Genomic DNA, 20,535 nt, shown 5'->3' on the forward strand with positions numbered 1-20,535 from the left:
GAAAGAAGTAAAGATGCCACATGGTTGGAGGAAGGGGCCACCACCCAAGGAATGCTAGTGACCTTGAGAAGGTAGAAAAGGCAAGGAAACAGCTTCTTACTTTGAGCTCCCAGAAGGAATGTGGCCCTGCAAATACCTTGACTTCTAGCCTAAAGAGACCTATGTTGACTACTGGCCCCCAGAACTATAAAATAGTCAATTTTTGTTATAAGCCCCTATGTTCATGATATTTTGTTACAGCAGCAATAGGAAACTGAATACAAGGATGCAGAAAAGAAAAAGGAGTCAGAGACAGTTTCATGAAGAAGGTGGTGTGTTTGAGCCAGGCACTAAAGATGGTAAGGAGGAGTTGTAACAGGGTCATCGAGTTTATGTTCCAGGTGTGAAGCTAAGTTCTTTATACCCTTTCATTAATTTATCCTCACAAAATCTCTCAGGATAGCATTCTTTCCTCTTGTGTACTGAGAAAAACCAAGATTTAGAGAGACCAAGTAACTTGTGCAATCACCACAGGCAGGACCAGTCACTACCACTAGTAAATAGCTGGCCTTTTAGCAAGATGGCAGCTGATGACATTTATTGAGTGCTTACTTTGCATAGGCAAAGTGCTGAGGATGTCACTGTCATTATCTCATGGAATGTCATTATCTCTCTTCAAACTCTTAAGGTTTGTAATTTTCTGAGGTATGAATTTGGCCAGCAAGAAGGCAGAACTGGAAGAAAAGAGACTAGAACCAGAAAATCCAGTCAAGACGCAACAGTCCTGACAAGTGCTGATGAAAACGTAAAATACAGGAAAACACAGTAGGCATGGGAAGGAGAAAAGACTCCAGAGGCAATCTACTCTGTTGAAATATAACTCTCTTATAAAAAAAAACTTCCCTCCATCTCTAGTTTCTCCCTCCCTGTGTGATTAGGGTGCTGCATTTTAATGAGTTTAGGCATTTGATAATTAGAACTAATGACAGGTGTCAGTATTGACAATGCTGTAGACTAAACTTCTCTACTTACCCATAGAAGCGTGGGTAGCAATCACGTAAACTCTGTAATACGCCTCCTGCAGTGGTAACTCACAGAGATTGTCTTTAATTTCTTGGTGTTTAGGAGTAACTTTCTTAAGTTTGACAACAGCAAATATATATTTATTGAAAGCCTATCATTTAAAAAAAATTTTTTTTCAAGATTTTGTTTATTCAGAAGAGACACAGAGGCAGAGACATAGAGGGAGAAGTGGGCTCCCTGCAGGGAGCCTGATGTCGGATTTGATCCCAGGACCCCGGGATCACATCCTGAGCTGAAGGTAGATGCTCAACCACTGAGCCACCCAGGTGTCCCTGAAAGCCTATCATTTAAAAGAGCAATATACTGGGGCACCCGGATGGCTCAGTCAGTTAGGCATCTAACTCTTGATTTCGGTTTAGGTCATGATCTCAGGCTGGTGATAGAGCCTTGCTTGTGCTTACGTACACTTGTGCATGCATACATACTACCTCTCTCTCAAATACAATCTTTTAAAATACTTCAATTTATTTATTTTAAACTATTTACTGTGGGAGTCTCAAAAATGACTAGAAATCAATTTGAAGACATACTTAAGAGTGGTGACAGTAGTGACATGGAGCTAGAAGGAGGTGGTAAATAAGCATTAACATCAGTAACTTTGTAGGATGAACCTAGCTTCTTTTCAAGTAGACATAAATTTTCAGTTTTCTTTGCCTAAATAAAAGAACCTTTTAAAGACTACTAAACTCCAATCTCATATATGTACAATTCTATCCATAGGATTATTTGAGTGGAACTCCTTTCCCAGTCTTTCGAAGAGTCATCAAAGTAAGATTCATGATCTTGAATATCTTCCTTCTTCTAATGGAAGGATATATTATTTATTCTGCTTATAAGTAAAGAGGTAATGATATTGTTGTTGCAGGGAGTTCTTTTTTAGAATGTGTGGATCCTTTAATTAGTACTGAATGATACAAAGCATTTATATAGGATTGGTCCATTTTTTAAACATAACATAGAGTATATACTCCCAAGCTGAAATTTGACTTGGGAATATAGTACAGAATCCCTTCATAGATAATACTAACTTTAAAGATAACACTCATTTTAAATACTCATTTTAATACTCCAGTGTGAGGTACAAGGCAGGTTCCATTATACCACTTCCTGCTCTGAGTGTGGCTGTGTGTATTCATTCACGTAGACTTGAGTCTTCCCACTAATTTCAAAGAACGATTTAGGACTTTCCACTGCCAACTTGAGTTAGTAGTCTAAGTTCCCTATGCAATAGGGTTTGATTTTCTGTCTAGTTAAGTGATCAAAGCCAAATCCTCAAAGCCTGAAATGTCTTACCATGGATTCTAATAAGTTCTAAGTTGGCCATTCTTCATAGTTTTAATCAAAGCAAAAGATGATATTTGCATTCTTGTCATCTTCATTTCAAAGTGTTTTGTCGTATTATTAGATTCAGAATCACCCTGAATGGTCACACATCAGTAGACTCTGCCCAGCCATTCCTAGTATGCCGTCCCTGCCAGAACAGAGGCCCATTTCTACCTAAGTGGAATATCACCTATGTACATAAACATTGGATTCATGCCTGTCCAGATTACTTAGAATCAGAAGTTGTCATGGCAGGAAGATTTGGGTGAACTGGAATTCTCCTACAGAGTCACCAGCCCGTGAGAGCTTCCTATCGCTCTCCTGATCTCCATCTCCTTGAGGGACTGTGGGTTCCCCCATTGCCTCCTTTACATCTCCCAATAACATTTGTACTCACATAGCCAACAGCACCCTTGGCACCAGTTCTGCCTCATGTTGCTTTTGTTCTGCCTGTGGGGTTTTCTTCCATTTCCTCAATTAGCTTTATTAACAGGAGACATGGATGAGTAAGAACAGGGAATGCAAGCAGGTTTTCTCTTTCTCTCTCCCACTCCAGTGTGTGTGTGTGTGTGTGTGTGTGAGAGAGAGAGAGAGAGAGAGAGAGAAACAGACAGACAGACAGACATATGCCTACAAAACCAACAGACTTGGGATGCCTGGGTGGCTCAGTGGTTGAGCGTCTGCCTTAGGCTCCAGGCATGAACCCAGGGTCCTGGGATCAAGTCCTGCATCAGACTCCTCACAGGGAGCCTGCTTCTCCCTCTGCCTGTGTCTTTGCCTCTCTCTCTCTGTGTGTGTGTCTCTCATGAATAAATAAATAAGATCTTAAAAAACAAAATAAACCCAACAGACTTTTACGTAGCTCTACAGCCATGCTGACCTTCATGTTAAGAGTGTACTACTGATCTTTGACCTAAATCATAACACAGCCCGGTGGGCCCCTGGGGTTAGTGCATTATCTACAACAAATGTGCAGCATTTGGCAACTAAATTTTAGGGTTAGAACATTCTTATTTTTAATAACCCCTTTTTTTTTCATATAAATGGTGAGACTTTGGTATAGTAAGTTATTTCTATGATTCTTAAGTATGCAAAAGCTCAAGAAGCCTTGCAAATATATTTTCTCCTAGTTACTTAAAAATTAGAAACTCTGAAAAAAATTGGGGGGATATAGGCCAAAGAGTATTTGATTTGAAACAAATAAAATCCATATGCTTAAGGCACTATAGTCAAGATGAAATTTCCATATTTGCTATGGATCTGTTCTCATTTTTCTTAAGGGACTTTTATCCAAATGTTTTATTATTGTTGGCGAGATCCAGATCCCAAATCTGCCCTCGGTGCTTTGTTTTGTTCAGTCTTAGATTTTGGACCAAAATAATAATCATTTATTGATTTGCCAAAAATTCAGCATCGCCACTAATGTTATTTCTTGACAATTGCACAATTGTCTTGGCTGTCATGGAGATTTCTTAGCTTAAAATAAGCATGTAAAAATTTTTGTAGACACACACAACAGACACGTACTAAACATATATGTATTTAAGCTAAAAATGGCTTAGGGCAAAATGTGAAATCCAGTTCTTTGTACACTCTGAGAAAAAAAAATAAGACAAGAACATGTGTTTTAATTTGTTTTCCATTGTCACAAGCTGGGGGACAGGGGATATTGCAAGCAATGGATAATTTACCCCTTACCCTCAAATCATCAAATATATGGGTCTTAGGAGTGACATGTTATAATCGTTGTGTATGTATATTTACATAGGAATATAACACCGAGAATTTGGGAGGGAATGTTTAAAATGTCTTCCAACAGATTATCAGCTCGTTCATTAGGGAAGTACTGTGGGGAGGCATTTATATTTCCTTAGAGCACAAAGTATAAAACAACTGTAGAATTTCCTGTTTTAACCAAGAATGAAGGAGAGCTATGAGCCATTTGCTTCCCGAGTGGACACATTCCAGCTGTGCAGATTGGTCATAGCACATCTGCCAATCAGAACAGGCCCTGGAGGGAAGCCCTCAGATGCTGAGTCTTGTTTACGTGCGTTGTGACTCTGTTTCTCCCCTCCTCCCGTGTGTTGTACCACTAGGCAGATTTGCGGGGGAATTCGCTATTACATGCCTAAATAAACTCTACGAAACTAAGATCACAGCCACGTCACATGGCATCCTGGGCAGATTTTTAGCTCATCGTTAGCCACAGGTAAGAATTGTTGCTTTGTTAATACTGAAGATAGCTGATCTGCGTCCAGTTTTCAGCTCTGCTTTGAGGTATTTTACTTTTGGTAATAAAACTAGCAGCCTAAAGCTAAAGAGGAACGATTCAAAAAAAATGATTAAATGTGTGCTCTATTGCTAGACTTTGAAAGTTTTAGTGCTCCACAAGTGAAAAACCATGATGTTTTTATTTGAGGGATTGTAAAACTAAGTTAAATTAAAACAAAAGTTTTAAAAGCGGCAATAATACTAAGTCACTATGTAGAGAAACACGAACTAAAAGCATAGTAATATTGTGCATTTTGGAGAGCATTTTATCTAAACAAATATGTTTTATTGTGAATCTTCCTACTTGTTAGTCTCTCAGAGAACATACTTCCTGTGTACTAACTCCCTGGTTTAAAGAAACACTTCTTTTTCATTATGAACCTATTCAGAAAGAACTGATAAATACATTTAACTGTGTAAATCCTATACTTCTTCTTCCATAACTCTCTCCAGAAGTTTTATTTTATTTTATTTTTTTCTCCAGAAGTTTTATAGTATATTTTTAGTATCTTTTTGCTACTCCAGGAGCAATAAAATTAAGGGGGGAAATAAAGAATTCTTGTCCAATCTTTGTTTTGCCATTAAATTCTATATCGTTAGTATTCATTCAGAAGATACTTTAGAAAACTATATTTTAATAAGATTGCACAGGATTTTTAAAAAGCTATTGCATAGGATTTTATTTTGGCTTGCACATTGATTTCTGTTGTTAGTTTTTCCATAACTGAGACTTTCACTTTGTTTATTCTTAAGCATGTACTGAAAAAAATTGTTACTTGGAGTCAAAAAAAGTTGACCTGTGGATTTTGTAGTTCTTTCTCATATATATAATAGTCTTCTGGTTGATTAACAGCATTTTACAGCAGCCCAAAGAGGCACCTGGGAAAACTTCAAGCAGCCCTATCTCTTACCCTATAGCAAAGTTTCTCAATGTCAGCGCTATTGACACTTTGGGTGACATAATTCTTTGTTGTAGAGTGCATTGTAGGACATTTTATGCATCACTGGTCTCTTTACCTACTAGGTACCAGTAGTTCCTTCTTCCCCAGTTGTGACAATTAAAAGTGTCTTCAGGCATTGTCAAGTGTCTCTTGGGGCTTGGGAGGCGGATTGCTCCTGGTCAAGAACCACTGCCCTCTATATAGCACATTAGGCCTAATTATCAGTGGAACGTTGAAATCCAACTTTTGAAAAGTTCTCAGCAATAGAGAGTTAAGGACGAGGTCTTAGGGTGTTTGCAGATGCTGCTGTAGCTGACTGCTCATTTTTCTCCCCCTCCCTATCCTGTTGGAAGCTTTTGCCAACCATGATTCATGGAATAATTTTTTTGAGCTGAGTAATCTGTGGCTTTTCAGTTTCCTTACTTTCTTTCCTTAGCTAAATTTGTTTGGGTTTAGTAAAGTGTTTAAAACAGCAAAGATCTTTGAAAATGAAATAATATGTGTAATGATACACTTTCCAAGTAGATGATTTTAACAAACCTTAAAAACTTTACATGCCTGCCTAGCTTTGTATCCTTTTACCTCTTATGTCAGACAAATCCTTTCAACTCTGATAAAGAGCCTCATACAGGGTAAGACACAGCAACCTTTGAACAGTCCTTTGTGAAATCTATGGTATGGCAGCTGGTATTTAAGAACTTCTTTTCCAGGGCTTCTGAAGAGAATTTTGACATGTAACTGTCTTCCTTCTTTACAGATCGCAACGAACGAAATAAACCAGAGCACCGTTCTTCAAGGTATGAGTTTATAGTTTTTAATAATTCTGTATAACACTTCTCATTTGGAAAAAATTTGGAGGCAGTTCAAGTATCCCTTACAGAGTTACTGTATATTTGAATCTTCTGTGGCATTCACATAAGCTTCACAAAGGAAAATTGTTCATTTTCTGAACAAAAATTCTTTATGAAATTATTGACTACCTGAAAGGCATATTTTTCTTGAGAATTCCTATCAGTGACAGGTAAATCTTTACCAAAAAAAATTATTTTTTCCATATTTACTTTCTTTGTGGTTTGTTTTCTTCCCCTTTCTTTGATCTTTTTTATAAATATGTATTTCTTTTTTCCTAATTATAAAACTAACATGGGCTCACTGTAGAAATTTTTTAAACTTTTTTAATATAAAACATTAAAAAACAAAACAGTCTATCTTCCATTAGCTGGAGATGGCTGGTTCCTGCTTAAAGTTTGGTGTAATCTTTCTAGTTTTTCTCAGTACATATGTATTCTTTAAGTTTAATTCTTTAAGTTCTTGTTAGATAGATTCTATCTATCTAAGGCAGGAAGGCTATTTCACTTAAGCCCCTCACTTACACTGTCTGAGCACGTATTTCACAAGACCTTCACCAGCACTGAAGAGTATTTTTTAAAATCCTTGTCAAACTTACAGGTGGAAATGTTCTAACTTCTACTCCTATGCAAGAGTGACAGGCCTGTGTTTGATTTTTGATTTTTTTTTTTAGCCTAGTTCTATGAAGAATTGTAATTCCTTTAATATTATTTTAACCTTATTTCACAGCCCATCACTTCTTTGCATTTTGTGTTGTGGTAACTGATAAAATGGTAATAATGCATCGACTGGGTTGACTGGCGTGGTAAACCAAACCCTGATGCTTTTTCAAAGCATCAAACCCAGAATACATTGACATCAACTGAATAAAAATACAAAGTCTATGAAAACTCCATTAGTTATTCCTCCATTTTGCAGAGATTGTCAATCAAAATATGTTAGTGAGACCTAATATAGAAGAAAAATACAGTGGGTTATTTGGAATGTAAGGCTGATCTTTTTTAAGGTATAATTCACATACATTAAAATTCATTCTTCTTGATGTATGCTTCTGTGAGTGTTTGTGAATACATACAGTTATGTCACCACCACCACCACTGTAGAAAATTCTATAAGAAAAGAAAAGTCTATAAGATTTGTTTTAATAATTTTTTTAAAAGGCAATGTAAGAAGAGTTTGATAGCATGTTTAACTGTGAATGGCATAAAGTTGGAATGGTAAAAAACACTTTGTGTGATAAAATTGGGATCCATAAGACCCTGAAGGTTTGATAAATCAAGCAATATAAGTTTTAATTGGAATAAATGTAAGTCCTTACACTTAGGCCTGAAAGACCAATGGCACATAAGGAGATAAGGGAGTTGTAACTTAACAATATGTTTGGAAAAGTGTTGAGGATTTAGTTCTTCATAAATTTGTCATAAGTCAGAAATTTTATGCCATTGTCTCCACCTTCCAGAAAAATGTCGGCAACAATTTATACTAAAAGAAATAGAATGTCCAAGAAAAGTCATAGCTCTAGACCATACTTCTTGATATTGTATCCAATTTGGGATTCACAAGGTCTTGAAAAATTGAAGTATGCAGTGGACTGGCTATATTGATATCACTTGAGGAACTTAAAAACAGAGTCCCATGCTTCACCCCAGAGATTCTTATTTGGTAACTTTGGAGTGAGTTGATCCTGGGAATCTCTATAGTAAAGAAGTCCTTTAGTGACTTTGATGTATAGCTAGGTTGGGAACCACTGGAATATAAGACCGCACCGAGTTGGGACAAGGAATATGAAAGAGAAGAGTAGTTTAGAAATCAAAGTTAAGTTACAGCAAGACTTGTGTAAGGAGTTTGGTGAATTTAGCCTAGGTGTAGAGGTTTGGGGAGGTATATGGGACAGAAGTAACTGGCTTTGAGCACTTGAAGGGCTGGTATGTAGAAGACACTAGCAGACTTGTTCCTCCTAAAGGCTAGTGTCCACCACCAGAAACCAGAGATCCTTGGAGAAATGGCTAATTCAGGGTCTGGGGAGAGGATAGTATATAGGTGAGGCTGGGCTCATGGTGTGACAGAAAGATAGGAAATGCTTACTAATGGTTCATGTCAAAAAGGCCTAGGAGGCAGTATCAAAAACCACCTACTGGCCAAATTTGGGACAATTTGAATATCAAAAAAATTTTAAAGTGATAATAAATTCTAATGCATTGGATTTTTAAAAATCTGTGCAGAAGAGCTCATAGAATCAGAAAATCATCATTTTATAATTCTTAGTATAATAGTTGATTCAGGCAAGGATCATCAGTGGCTACAAAAAGTTAGGCAAAAAAGTTATTGGAGGGACAAATATTCACACTGGCTTAAGTATTTTTAAGTTTATATTTTTTAATTAGTTAATTATAAGATTTACCGATTTATTTGAGAGAGAGAGAGAGAGAGAGAGAAAGAGAGAGAGAGAGCAGTGGGGAGAAATGGGGAAAGGGAGAGAGAGTCTTAAGCAAATTGATGTGGAGCTCGGTCTCAGAACCCTGAGATCATGACCTGAGTGAAAGGCAGACACTTAACAGACTGGGCCACCCAGGAGCCCCAGTTTTGTTTTGTTTTTTTCTTAAAGATTTTATTTTTTCATGAGACACACATACACACAGAGGCAGAGACAGGCAGAGAGAGAAGCAGGCTCCCTGTGGAGAGCCTGATGTTGGACCTGATCCTGGGACCCCAGGATCATGACGTGAGCCAAGGGCAGACACTCAACCACTGAGCCACCCAGGTACCCCTTTGAGTTTTTAATTACAAAAGGGGAAATGTAATTTTTCAGTGAATAGATCTGGTGATCTCATTCTTTTTTAAAAAATATTTTATTATTTTTTATTTGAGAGAGAGAGAGAAAGCATAGGCAGGGGAAGTGATACAGGGAGAGAAAGAAGCAAGCTCCCTGCTTGGCAGGGAGTCTGAAGCAGGCCTCGATCCCAGGACTTGGATCATGACCTCAGCTGATGGCAGACACTTAACCCACTGAGCCTCCCAAGTGCCCCGGTGATCTCAGTCTTAATCAGGTGGTCAAGTTATATGTCATCACTAGTGAGACATCCCGACAGTATGTGCCTCCATCAAGTATAATACACATAGAAGTCTTGGCAAAAACAGATAATGTAATAAAAATACAAAGTCTTAAAAATTTTTTAGATTAAAAAAGACTGAATTTTTGTTTAATCTGGAATTTTAAAATCCAGATTTAAAAAAAAATGCACTTTGGGGATAAGTAGGAAAATTTAAATATGAATTTTATTTTAGATAATATTTTGTTACTGAAACTTTTTTTAGGTATATAAATAGGAATGCTGTCATGTGGGAGAACGTTCTTATTCTTAAGAGATAATACACAAAAGTGTTAGAAGTGATGTAGTCTTACGTTTGCAAAATAACTCTCAAATGATTCATGAAGAAAAAAAGAGGTAAAACCGCAAATATAGGAAAATATTAATTGGTGAGTAGATGAAAAGCATATGGGCATTGATTGTGCTGTTCCCTCAACTTCTCTACAGACTTGAAATGTGCGAAGTAAATAGCAATGGAAAGAAATGTTCTGTGTTCCCTAGAGTCCTGGAGGGCAGAGTGTGCACCTGTGGGTGGAAGCTGAGGGGGTTGCATTTCTGCACAATGTGAGGAGGAAGTGCCTGACTAGCTGGTCAAAGACGGAATCGGTTACTCTGTAAGGGAGCATTGTCAAGGAAAAGCTACATAGGCTAGTGCTGAGAATAAAAAAGATTCATACATTGCTAAATTATTACTCTAGATGGTTCCTGCCCCTTGCTCATTCAGTAGCTAATAAGTGTTGAGAGGCCCTAATCTAGGCTCAAGGTACCATAGAACACAAGAAAGTCTTCAACGGCATGGAGCATAGAGTGCCTTGTTGTTAGGGATTTTCACTCCCAATCTCAGAGAGCCTGTTTATTCTAAAGTCAGGTTCCAGGTCATCCTCATTCTACTTCAGGCAAGGCTTGTGGTACTCTTGAGGGTATTCAGAAAGTATTTTCTTTGACCTCTAATTTATACTGTCAGATTCTCAAGGCCTGTGCTATTAGTCTTCAGAACCTCAGCAGTTGGTATAGTGCCTGGTTCGTGATAAGCACTTCATAAATGTTTATTGAATAAATGCCAATTATAGTTCAAAGAGATAAAGGAAATGCCAGTGTTTTTCCTTTGCAATTTGGGAGGAATCTCTCAGAAGTTGGCCTATAACTGTTATTGACTATGTTTGTTACAAGTGTAGCAAGGAGTAATGCCCTAATAAGAAAGGAGAAACGTTTTTGCAGGAAAGGCCATTGTTTTCTGTATAGTGTCTGCTGAGATTGGCAGTGACCTGTTCTCCTGCCCTTCTCAGCCAAGCAGGGCTACCCCACCAGGCCTGTAGTGCATCAGGCAGATTTAAAAACTGCTGCGTCAACAGAGCAGAAAGAAGAGAATATAAACAAAAGTCACTTAATTTTTGTATGTTTGTTGGTTCTCCTCAGGCCACTCACTCAGCAGCAAGAATGATGGGCTCAGTGCTCAGTAAGGATGAGATGCATTTCTTTTGTTTGTGTTTTTCTAAAGCTAAACACTCCTATAGCTTTCCCTGTGAGAAGTGAATAAATCTGGGATGTCTACCTTTCATTTCAGTGCTGAAAGAAGGAAAGCATAACTCTTGTCAAGTTAGAGTTTTTATCAGGTGTAAGTCAACTTGAAGACCTCAAGCCAAAAAATACCGTGTAAGCATCTGTAAGAGATTTGCTGGGTACTTTTTGGTTAGTTGGTTTTGAGAGTTGGCATTAAAAAATTTGCTTATTGCTGATTGACCTCTGTTGAAGTCAGAAATATCTGAATTCTTCTTGCCTTTGGCTTGTTAGTTTAAATATACCATTTACCAAATTGATGTCCCATGGAACATTCTTCTGTAGGATATTAATCAGTATATAAGAAATAAATATTCGTGCGCAAAAAGCTCGTGAAATGGTAAGTTAAAGCAAAATTAGACACATTTCTTTGTGATGATTCCACTAAGAGTCTTTGATACACTAAAGTGCATTATAAAACTCCAAATGGGAGATTTGCTATACAGGATTTTAAAAATTTGTTTGAATTTTTAACTTCCTTTCCCAGACATAGCTATTAATAACACATAGAAAAATGTGCCATGAAATGACAGTTTGGGAAACTAATTGAGAAGGGAGTAGGAGCTAAATAAAGATAATAAAGAAATTTAAGCCCTGTGGCAACCAGTGCCAGGAAAATGGAAAATTAGAAGCTCTTTTTACCACCCTACCAGCTCTGAATAATAGATTCCAATGACTTATGGGGGCTGAAAAAACCAGCTACTTTGTCTTAAATGTTTTAACCTACTACAAGGAAATAATTTACAGCAGGAAAAAAAAAAAAGAAGGCGGCATTGAAACAAGAACCTTAAGCTTCTCAAAAATTATCACTTGAATCTTCGTTTTCCTAAAGCCTTCTGAAAACATCTGTTATAATTCCCCTTTGATACTTATTCATAAAATTCAATGAAATTTCGGAAAAATCACCAAAAAATTGTTTGAACTCAGCAAAATGACTGAAATTTTTAAGGAAGAACAAGAATAACCAAGACAGTTTTGAAGTTCAAGAGAAGGAGGTGGACTCTTGTGAATAATTAAGACAATGTTTTGTCAGGAAACAGAACAGGGCAAGGGAACAGAATAGAGTCCACAACAGACATAAGGCAGATACACACAGTTCTAGAGGCAGCATTCAGATGAGGGGGGAAGATGGACGTGTCCAAAGATGGTCATGGAACAATTGACAATCCGTATTCATAAAAGTTCAAATGGAATTTGTTTTATCATAGGAGGTAGAATCTAAATACATAGAATTCCAAAAATGAAACTGAAATATTTTGAAGAAACATATAATAATATCTTTATGACTTTAGGGTAGAGAATGAGTTCTTAAGTCTCAACAAGTATAGACCACAAAGAAGAGGATTGGTGAATTAAACTTTGTGAAAATTTAAACCTTATGTATGTGAGGACACCAAAAGCATGTGACAAGACAAGTCATGGCGGTGCAGTGCACACAGGCAACAAAGGTTGATGTCAATAAATAAAATAAATATGTCCATGAATAAGAAACTACACATCAGCACAAAAAAGACAGTCAATATGGGTAGGGAACTCACAAAAAATATGAAACCTAAGTAGCCAACTAATTATTGAAAACCTTATTTACCTTGCTGATATTAAGAAGATGTACCAGTGAGGGCAGCCTTGGTGGCTCAGCGGTTCAGCGCTGCCTTCAGCCCAGGGCATGATCCTGGAGACCCTGGATCGAGTCCCATGTCAGGCTTCCTGCATGGAGCCTGCTTCTCCTTCTGCCTGTGCCTCAGCCTCTCATTTTCTCTCTCTCTCTTTCTCTCCCTCTCTCTCTCTCTGTCTCTCATAAATAAATAAAATCTTAAAAAAAAATAAAAAAAGATGTTCCTGTGACACAATAATGAGATACCATTTCACTTCTATCAGGTTGGCACAGAAATCTCAAAAAAGTGATAGCAAGTTAGTATGTGAAAATTTGGCATATCATATTTAGAGAGCAATTGAGCAATATCTGATGAAGCTGAAAATGCCCATACCCTACAAACCAGTAGTTATAACATGCCCTGGGGAAAATTCTTTCACGTGTGCCAGAGGAACCATGCACAAGAATGTTGGGAGTAGCAGTGTTTGAATTAAGGGAACTACAGCTATATATGGCAATGTAGGTAAATCTTAGAAACATAATTTTGGAAGATAAAAGGTAAGTTGTAGAAAGGTAGATAAAGTATGATCCTATTTATATGAGGTGGAGGTCAGCAAATGGACCAAATCTGGCCTGCCACTTGTTTTTATAAATAGTTTTACAGGAACTTAGCCATGCCCATTTGTTTACATATTGTGTATGGCTGCTTTTGCATTACAACAGAGTTGACTACAGCAGAAATCATATGGACTTCAAAGCTGAAAATATTTACTATCTGAGCCTTTATAGATAAAGTTTGCAGACTTCCTTTATCACAGGCAAAGCACAAACAGCATGTTGTCTCTTATGTATTTCTTATGGCTGCATATAAATGTGTATGTATTTTTATATGTATAGTATGTATGTATTTTTTTCCTAAAAGTATCAAAAGATGCTTGGAAATGTTAGTTTAGGGTATTGGTTATCAAAGGAATGGATCAGGGAAAGGTACACAAGGAGCTTCCAGTCTATTTATATTGCTTATTCCTTAAGCTCAGTAATGAGCTTTGCAGTATTATCTATACTTTTTAAAAAGTCCTCAAAATTTCCATAATTAATTAAAAAGGCCTTCAAGGGGACCTTGAATCCTATGGCACAAATATGCTTTCACAATACATGAGCATAAAATTGAGTGAAATTTTCTACAGTTATTTCTGAAAGAGGAAAATAACAAGGAAATTAGGATGTTCAGAAAAAAAATGGCAACCATGGTTTCCCATATTACCTCTACTCGTAGTCCAACTCCTATAGCTCCTTTTTTTTTTTTTTTACATTTTTAGATTTTATTTATTAGAGAGAGAGAGAGAATTCATGCACATGAACAAGCAAGAGGAGTGACAGAAGGAGAGGGAGAAGCAAACTCCCCACTGAGCAGGGAGCCTGATACCACATCAGTCCCAGAACCCCGGGATCTTGACCAGACCAAAGACAGATGCTTAACCGCTTAAGTGACTGAGCCATCCAGGTGCCCTCCTGTAGCTCCTTTACTTGAAACCTCATTTATTGATTTGTGGATTTTTATCTCACTTTTAGTCACTTAAGAGTTATATAAGTAATACATGAAAACATTTTTTTAGTACTACAGAAACGTGGTATCTGCCTTTATTCCATAGGCAATTATTATTAAGAGTCTAATAGTTCAGAGCTGCCTGAGTGGTACAGTTGGTTGAGTATCTGACACTTGATTTAGGTTCAGGTCATGATCTCAGGGCTGTGGAATCGAGTCCCAGTTGGGCTTGAGCCCAGTAAGGAGTCTGCTTAAGATTCTTTTTCCCTCTCCCTGTGCTGCCCCTTGTGCATGCGCTCTCTCAGTCTCTCCCCCTCTGTCTCTGTCTCTCTCTCTCTGTGTCTCTCAAGTAAATAAGTAAATCTTTTTTTTAAAAAAATGAGTCTAGGGACGCTTGGGTGGCTCAGCGGTTTGGCGCCTGCCTTCCGCCCAGGGCGTGATCCTGGAGACCCGGGTTTGAGTCCCACATTTGGCTCCTGTAGGGACCCTGCTTCTCCCTCTGCCTGTGTCTCTGCCTCTCCCTCTCTCTGTATCTCTCATGAATAAATAAAATCTTTAAAAAAAAATAACCCAAACCAAAAAAATAAATAAAAAATGAGTCTAGTGGTTTAGTATTTATCCTACTCTACTTTCTATGCATGTATGTACATGTATACATATGTATACAAATTATATTTAGAAAAAACAGGTGTGTGCCTATAGTACATATATATGTATATATTCATATATATATATTTATGCAAAGCTTGCCCTTTTCACTTATATTTTAGGAAGTTTTACCATGTCCCTTCCCACTCATTTTTTTTTGAACTGCTACATAAAATTTTCTTATGTAATTATATTACTACTTATTTAGCCAGTCCTTTATGGATAGCATTTGGGTTGTTTGTTTGTTTTTTTTTTTTTTTTAATTTTTTTTTTTTTAATTTTTATTTATTTGTGATAGTCAAAGAGAGAGAGAGAGAGGCAGAGACACAGGCAGAGGGAGAAGCAGGCTCCATGCACCGGGAGCCCGACGTGGGATTCGATCCCGGGTCTCCAGGATCGCGCCCTGGGCCAAAGGCAGGCGCCAAACCGCTGCGCCACCCAGGGATCCCAACATTTGGGTTGTTTACCAGTAGCATAGCAGGAGTGCTGCTTCAATAAACATCTTTTTTTTTTAAGATTTTATTTATTTATTTGAGAGAGAACAAGCATGAACGAGGGGGAGGGGCGGGGCAAGCAGGCTCCCCACGGAACCAGGAGCCCAATATGGGGCTCCATCCCAGGACCTGAGCTGGAGGCAGATGGTTAACCAGTTGAGCCACCAAGGCACCCTACATCAAATATCTTTATGTTCATATCTGTGTATACATGTATAAGAAAGCCTTTGGATTTTTTTGTTTTAAGATTTTATTTTATTCATGAGAGAGAGAGGCAGAGACACAGGCAGAGGGAGAAGCAGGCTCCATGCAGGGAACCCGATGTGGGGACTCGATCCCCAGACCCAGGATCACGCTCAACCACTGAGCCACCCAGGTGTCCTTGTTTAAGGTAGTTTTTTTTTCTCAAGTTTCTGTTGAACTCTTATTCTCGTTCATAATTATCTCAAGTTTTGAAATTTTACATACCTTGCATTTCTATTTTTCTTCCCTAATCTCAGATTGCTTCATGATGGTTTGGTATCACTCCAGGTTCAGTCGGGCTCATCTCAATCCCTGTTCCACATAATATGGTCTGAAATGTCACTCGACACAGGGAAAGACTTAAACTCAGCATGCAGTATATTTGTAGCATATAGGTCAGTACACTCAGAATTAATGTTGTAAAAAATCAGCAACCACTTTATTACTAAGAATTTGAAAGAGTCTTTGGTACCCTTTTGTTGGTTTACAGAGATGTTGAGGATTTTTTTTTGTTTGACACTTTACCATCATCACATTATGGCTTAAATAGATTAGCTAGAAGCAAAAGTCTTAACTTCTTTTTGATCTTTTCATTTCTAAATATGTTTGTTAAAATGTCATGCTCTACTGGGCTTAGTTTAACTACTATAATTCTATAGCATTTCCCTGCCCATATGTTTTGATTCCTGTACATCTATAAACTATAGCTTGTGTAATTACTTTGTGCCATTATGTTTTCTAAGCTATAAGAGAAGCATCACTTTGGTTGTAGCATCTGTAATGTTATAAACAAGGTGAAGAATTAAAGTGTATGCAGGTTTTATGGGGGAAAAAATCCTTTTGCAATGGGAGATGTGAAAGGATTATTAACATTTTATGCCATTCTACAAAGAGTGTATATTTATTATGTTGTTGGGGTTTTAAGAAATGTGACTGGGGCTTAGCATTTACCCCCAGTGTGATGAGGATGAAAATGAAGCATTTATATGGTTTATCAGTTGGGTAATTGAAAAGTTTTATCAGCTGGCCTACCACTGCCCTAGTACGTAGTATGGGGGCTTCTCTGAGGTTGTTTCAAATTAAACTAACAGCAGGTAGTTAACTTTGGAACAGCTGCTAGTCCTGTGTTCATTACTTTTTCTCAGGATGGGCATGTGTGGCCACCCATTTCTCAGCACTCCAAGGAGCATATGAAATGCCTAGCCGTTAAATTTTTCATTCTAATTCATTTCTCTCTTTCCCTTGGGTTAGTTATATTTATATTAGTTCTTTATTTTTCTGCAGTATAATTTAGAAGCAGTTATTTACATAGTTCTACAGCATCTATAACAAATGGCCTTTAGCTGAGTGAACTTTATATATGTCTGTGGATCTGTCTGTTCCTAGGTTATGGTTTTACCCTGGCTAATAAATATCCTCATACAGCTGGACTTCAGTTTTTAATTTAAATGTTTTCCCTTAGTGGCACAGTATATATCACATTCTTCAAGAGCATTGATTAGGATTATAAACCACAAAAGTAAACTAATTCCTGGTAGATCTTAGCGTGCACAAAATAGCTAAACAACCACTCATAGCCCAGTCACCTCCTGTCTCGTTAATGGTTAACTGCTGTTGATCAAAATTCATTCTCAAACCAGAAATCAGTCCTGGTTCAAAAAATATAATTTCAAGGTTGGGGGCTTCCCTTTTGATGCCGTTCTCCTCAAGACAATAAATCGGGTAATAAATCAAGTTTTTGTCACTTTTGATCTTGTTCTAGTCATAGAGGAGCTCTGCAAAGATGCAGAGTGAGTTTGCCTACCTTTGTGCAACACTTCTAACTAAATGCAGCAAAAATAAAGCAGGCATGCCCAAGAAGGACTCGTGTGTGTCTCTGTCCTTTTGGAAAGTACCCTTTGGAAATTAAGAAAATAAAAGAATAAAAAGAAGATGTTGTTTGTCTGATTGTCTGAATGGTTCAGAGTGTTTCTAAAATACAAACATCCCCTCAAAAGTAAACGGGTTCCCTGTAGATAATATTGTCCCTGGCACACTGCCTTACCCAGGCAGTCAGTCCAGGGATGTTACTAGGGATGCAGGACGTGAAGTTTATCCCTCGCTATTACCTGTAGTTTCTCTTTGGTTACAGATTCTGAAGAAACGTTCCAAGTAGAAAAAAATCCTTATGAAGCTGAACTGTACTCTTCAGAATTTTTCCATATGGTGAATTCCAATCTTTAACACCATTGCTTTTTTTTCTAATGAAACTGCATTCATTTGTTCTGATTATAAAGCAGAATAGGTTCATGATAGAAAATTTGGAAAAAAAATAAGTATATAAAAGAAAAAATCACCTATAATCTCACCTCATAGTTAATCACTGTTACATTTTGATATATTTTTTTCTAGTTTGTATCTTTTCAGACAGACACTATAATTTTAACACAGAGGTTCATGAATACACTGATTAAAATTATTTTTATTTAACATTGTCATGAACTTTTCCCATTTCATTAAACTTATAAATTATGATCAAAACTTATACCTCAAGGTAATATGTTTTTATTATAGAAAGTTTATTTTAGAAAAGAAAAAATTACTCATAATCCAACCACTGAATGCTAACTTGGTAAATTGGTGGTTCAGTCATTTTCTGTGCATATGTGATTTTAAAAAATATATATATAATTGTAATAATACTGTGCATAGTGCTTGTTCCAGAACAATAGTTTATAAAAATTTTTCTAGGATATTTTTAATGGTATTCCATCAGGTAGGTATTTTCTATTGTGAGATGTTTTGGTTCTTTCTAATTTCTTACTATCATCAACAATGCTGTGATAAGATTCTTAAACTTACATTCTTATGGACTATCAATGATTAACTCCTTGTGATAAATTCCTAGCAGTGGAATTAATAGATCAAAATTAATGGATCAAAAAATATTTTAAGATTTTTCATATGTACTAACCAGATTGCTCAGTAAAAGATTGCATTCTCACCAGGGTTAAAGATCTTCTCTGGGGCAGCCCAGGTGGCTCAGCGGTTTAGTGCCGCCTTCAGCCCAGGGCGTGATCCTGGAGACCCGGATCGAGTCCCACGTCAGGCTCCCTGCATGGAGCCTGCTTCTCCCTCTGCCTGTGCCTCTGTCTCTCTCTTCTCTCTGTTTCTCATGACTAAATAAATAAAATCTTTAAAAAAAAAAAAAAAAAAAAAAAGATCTTCTCTGGCCCTGCATTGTTGTGGATAAATCAGAAGAAAATAAACAATAAGAATTTTGCTTCTTTCAATTTAACTCATTTTTATGTTAGGATATTCAGGTTTTGTTAACCATGACCCATTTCTGCGAACTTTATTTTAGGCTCCAAACAACACTTTCCAAAGGAGTCTTACACTAATCCACAGCCTCTGGAGAGCCCCTTACCCAGAGACTTTTGGAGGCCCTTCCAAGGACATTCAGGACTCTGATTACCTGGATTTGAGTCTTAGACATCATTTCATATCCCTTGAGCCTGTATTTGACTTTCGGACTGTCCGTGCTCAAGTTTGAGGAACATTTTAGGGTACTCCAAAGTGAACTTTTATTTTTTATTTTATTATTTTTTTAAGATTTTATTTATTCATGAGAGACACAGGCAGAGGGAGAAGCAGGCTCCATGCAGGGAACCCAATGTGGGACTTGATCCGGAGACCCCAGGATCATGCTCTGAGCTGAAGGCAGATGCTCAACCACTGAGCCACCCAGTGATCCCAAAAGTGAACTTTTAAATATACCTTTTTAGTTGTTTAGGCTCTGTTCATACTGGCAGAATCATTCAGAAAGGCTGTAGAATAGAAAGTAATATATATGGGTTCACACACGGGTTCCGTCTGAATTAGAATCCAGCTTCACCACCTAGGAGCTGGGTTCCCTTGGGCAGTTTCTTTTTTTCTTGTACTCTGTTTTCTCATCTATTCCTGAGTCTCATAATAGTACCTGCTTAGGGTTATTATGATGTTTGTTTGTTTATTTATTTATTTATTTATTTATTTTTATGATGATTATTTAGTTGCTATCTCACTTAGGGTTCAATCAAAGACACAGAACCAGCAGGAGATGTATATTAAGAGATTAATTGCCCATAATTGAGTTTGTGATTATGGAGGCTGGCTAGGCGGGTCAGAAATCCTTAGAGCAGATCACCCTAAAGGGCAGGCTAGAACTTAGGTACATGCACTGACGCTGCTATCCACAGGCAAGAGTTTTTCTTCAGAGAAGCCTCTGTTTTGCTCTAAATGACTCTTCAGCTGAATCAGGCCCACTCAGATTATCTAGGATAATTTCCCCATACTTAAAGTCAACTGATTATGACGTTTAACCACGTCTACACTGTACCTACACCGCAACACATAAATTAATGTTTGAATAACTGAGGACCATAACTAGTGTAGCTGACACATAAATTAATGTTTGAATAACTGAGGACCATAACTAGTGTAGCTGACACATAAAATTAGCCATCACGGTTGCTCTGGACTTAAGTTAAGCAGATGGAGGAGTTTCATTGCTCTTTCTGCTTTTCAAGATCAGTGCTCTTCAAGTGTCGTTAACCCAGAAGTTCTTTCTGATAGATCTTTTTGATACAATTGATCTGTTTTGTCCTAAGTAACTGTGTTGTATTATTCATGATCCTAAAGGGTTGTTCTTTCTGCTGGAGCCAGGGTGTCTGGTCATGGCAGGATTCTACATAGGAATATAAACTGGCATCTGATGAACACTCTGGCTTGGACAGTATCTGCTCCTAACACAATGGGGTGATAATGCAGCATAGGGTGTGTGCAGTACAACCAGCCCGCGCCTACATGCCCCTCTGAGAACTGCCTCCCAGATGAAGGATAGACACCTGTGATCTTGTTTCCACATAACCCTGCCCCATTTGGCCATAGCCAATGGGCT

The 20,535-nt window shown here is 37.5% G+C and overlaps 1 protein-coding gene across 5 annotated transcripts in view; it reads left to right on the top strand.

Annotated features, from left to right (window-relative positions):
• The window catches only part of SH3D19 (SH3 domain containing 19), a 170,102-nt gene that overhangs the window by 77,689 nt on the left and 71,878 nt on the right, over positions 1–20,535 (top strand). For 4 of the 5 annotated variants that reach the window (XM_041738610.1, XM_041738612.1, XM_041738611.1 and 1 more), the window contains exon 2: positions 6,355–6,394. In XM_041738610.1, the coding sequence (XP_041594544.1) occupies positions 6,355–6,394 (40 nt within the window). Of the gene's footprint in view, positions 1–4,446; positions 4,595–6,354; positions 6,395–20,535 lie in introns of those variants that run through there. The other variant, XM_041738613.1, reaches the window with a different exon arrangement.

Source organism: Vulpes lagopus, chromosome 23 (assembly GCF_018345385.1).
Source record: "Vulpes lagopus strain Blue_001 chromosome 23, ASM1834538v1, whole genome shotgun sequence".
NCBI lineage: Eukaryota > Metazoa > Chordata > Mammalia > Carnivora > Canidae > Vulpes > Vulpes lagopus.